The 3,237-nt window shown below is 38.5% G+C and overlaps 1 protein-coding gene across 1 annotated transcript in view; it reads left to right on the forward strand.

Annotated features, from left to right (window-relative positions):
- Positions 1 to 3,237, forward strand: part of PAPPA2 (pappalysin 2) — a 513,722-nt gene that overhangs the window by 324,327 nt on the left and 186,158 nt on the right. Inside the window, exon 11 of the mRNA XM_007937607.1 lies at positions 2,282 to 2,428. Within this exon, the coding sequence (XP_007935798.1) occupies positions 2,282 to 2,428 (147 nt within the window). The remainder of the gene's footprint in view (positions 1 to 2,281; positions 2,429 to 3,237) is intronic.

The raw sequence follows: 3,237 nt of genomic DNA on the forward strand, positions 1-3,237 counted from the left end.
TTCTGTGTCTGTGTTAATTGGTTTCCCTTTTCTTTGTTGAAGAGGGTCTGTGCAATCCTTCTGCCTAGTCCGCCATCTTGCCCCGCCTCCCGGAATTTGAGATTCTTTTATGGAATCAAGATTCTTTGATGGAATCTTTGATCAAAATGTTCAATAGTAGTAGTCTGGCACCATCTAGTTCTTCTGGTCTCTTTGCCTCTGGCAAAAGAAGCAGTTGCTCATGGAGGCAATTAGCCACTCATTCCTCCTATTTCTGACTGTCCTTCTTCCTCTTTTCTCCAAGTGAATAGAGACCAATTGTTGTGCCCTGAATGACTGTTTGCAAGCTTTTAAGATCCCAGACATTACTTAACGAACTAGGAGGTAGAACAGAAGTACTAAACACTTTATTAGGGCAATTGACTGGGATGCCCTGTGAAACCATGACTCTAAACCTCCAAACCAAGGACCTAGCAGCCTCAGCAGTTACTCTTTTGCTTTGTTTTTCTGTCACATTTGTAAATATATCTATACAACTTTTGCCAATTCAACTTTTTACAGTTGAATTACTTACTGACAGCATTACAATAATCAGCTGTGCAACTCTACCTTAATCAGTGAGGTTTTCCCATTAGTGTTAACCACCTGTTCCTCCTCCCTCCCACCTCTGGTAACCACTAATAAATTTTGGTCTCTACACATTTACCTTTTCTTGTCTTTTTATTTTTGAGATCATATAATATTTGTTCTTTTGTGATTGGCTTAATCTCAGCATAATGCCTTCAACCTCCATCCATACTGTAGCATGTATCAAGACTTCATTTCTCCTACTGAGTAGTACTCCACTGTATGAATATGTTGTTGTTATTGTTATGTGCCCTCAAGTAGGATCCGACCATAGTGACCCCTCCTTGGGTTTCCAAGGTGGTATCACTATAGAAGTAGATTGCCCAATCTTCCTTCTGAGGAGTGGCTGGTGGGTTTGAACCATCAGCCTTCTGGATAGCAGTCAAGTGCCTTAGGCACTACACTATCAGAGCTCCTTTATGAATACATATGTGTGTGTGTGTGTGTGTGTATCACATATTGTTCATTTATTCATTTGCATACTAATGACTTCTATGAATTATATTTGAATATTGAAAAGCTGTAGAGCTCTTGGCTCTTGGGTGCTGTTAACAGCTGTTGCAATTACTAGACAAATTCTTCCAATTATCACAATAATAGGCAGTATAGTCCTTTCAAAGAAATGAGATTTAGTCCTCTAAGTATTTTAGGCAAAGATGAAATAATTGGATTTTTAGATCCTTAGTGAAATCTCCAAAAGGATTGAGGAGCCAGCCATAGTTGGTTCTTCAGTTTAAGGAACTCATCAAGGACTCAGACGTCTTCTAGCTTCTGGTTCTTCTTCCTCCTGCTCATAAGATGGCTGTTGATCCTCTAGTCATGAAGTCAGCACTTCAAGCAGGAAGAAGCGGAAAGCTGATGAAATAAGTGAATGCTAGCTTAGTCTTTCCTCTGTTTTTGAGAAAAGAGAAGCTTTTCTGTTAGAGATTTCCATCAACTTTGTGCTAGCCAGATTCAGGTTACTTCATTACCCTTTGCTGTGAGGGAGTCTGAGAAGAACAACATTTTAACTGGATACAGTGCCACCTTCAACAAAACTGGATTTGTTGATGAGAAAGAAAGGGAAAATGGAAATGGATAGGCAACTAGCTGTGTCTGCCACAGTCTTTCAGCCTAATTTGGGAATCTTACTCCAGGAGTCCTGGTGTCCAAACACAAGAAGCCAGGAAAGTTGGGAGCTTCTGAGTTGGTGATAGCTCTCTGAAGTGGCTTTTAGTCTAGCCTGTCTGTCTTCCCTAAGTAAAGTGGAAGAAATTTCCTGGAGTTTCACTGTTCTGGCTCTTTTACCCAGCTGAAGGCTCAGGGATTCCCTTTCTCAGTAGATCACTGCTGTGGCCAGCCAATCCTGTATGGAAAGGACTTAACCATCATTATAGACAGACTTCCATGGCTAATCCTTGGAGCAGTTGCCTGAGACATGCCAAGATATCCTTTGAACAAGTCCTGGGCTGACGGTGTGCTAAAGGTGGTTGTGTGTGTTTTCTATCCTGGCATGTATCTTGAGGTTAACAGAGCATTTAGAAATTCTGCTACATTGAGGAAGGTTTTCTGCCAATAATGTGATCATTGGGCACTCACAAAGGGAGAAAAACTTTAATTTTGTCCTGGAGAGTTTCTTTGTCATCATCTATTTCTCACACTCCACACTGAATTTTTGGTTGAAATTGTATTTCAGATTTGCACATCATACCATCCAAATTTACCTGAGCACCATCCCCTTACTGGCTGGTTTCCTTGTGCCACCAGTGGAAATAGACATCAGAATGAAGAAAGTGAGCAGCCAGAGAGTAGACTGGAGAGAGAAGATGAGGTTTGGATCAAAGTAAGTGAGCTGATTAGCGTCTTGTGAAGGCTGTGGATTGTGTCTGTCTCCCTCTCAATCTCTCTCTCTCTCTGTGTGTGCGTGTGTGTGTATGTGTGTGAGAGAGAGTGACAAAGACAGAGAAAAGATGAAGTGGAATGAGTCATTAATAAATTTCTTTCTGTTATCTCAAAGTTTTTAGATGTTGAATTTATTTTTTACTTATTTTGAATTTTGAGCTTTTTTCTTTATGAATAGTCATTTTCTCATATGTAGCACATGCATAGATAGTATACAAATCAGAGATGAAATTAATGAAATTCATAACTCAGTGAATTTTTACTTTTCAAATTTCAAATTAGTCAACACTTCCTAACCAACACCCAGGTCAAGAAATAGAGTATTCACATTACCCCCAAAAGGCTCTTTCTTGCCCTTTCCTAGTCATTACCCCACAAAGATATCTATTTTTCTTCTGTCACCATTGATAGTTTTGCCTATTTCAGAACTTTATATGAAATAAATATGTAATAAGACTCTTTGTGTCTGATTCTTTTTGTTGAATGTTATATATATGAGGAATTCATCCATATTGCTTCATTTCACAGTAGTATGTTCATTTTCATTGCTATGTAACATTCCAGTATATAAATATACCACAATATAATTATCCTTTCTAATATTGGTGAACATTTGGGTTAGATTCAGTTTTTCACTATTACCAGTAGTTCTGCTATGAGTATTTCTGTACATTCCTTTTGGTGAATATATTTAAAGAGCTGGGTGTATTTGTGTATATATATGTATTTGTATCTCTCTATATTTTATAT

Source organism: Orycteropus afer, unplaced genomic scaffold (assembly GCF_000298275.1).
Source record: "Orycteropus afer afer isolate SDZICR_OR568_19922 unplaced genomic scaffold, OryAfe1.0 scaffold00043, whole genome shotgun sequence".
NCBI classification, from domain to species: domain Eukaryota; kingdom Metazoa; phylum Chordata; class Mammalia; order Tubulidentata; family Orycteropodidae; genus Orycteropus; species Orycteropus afer.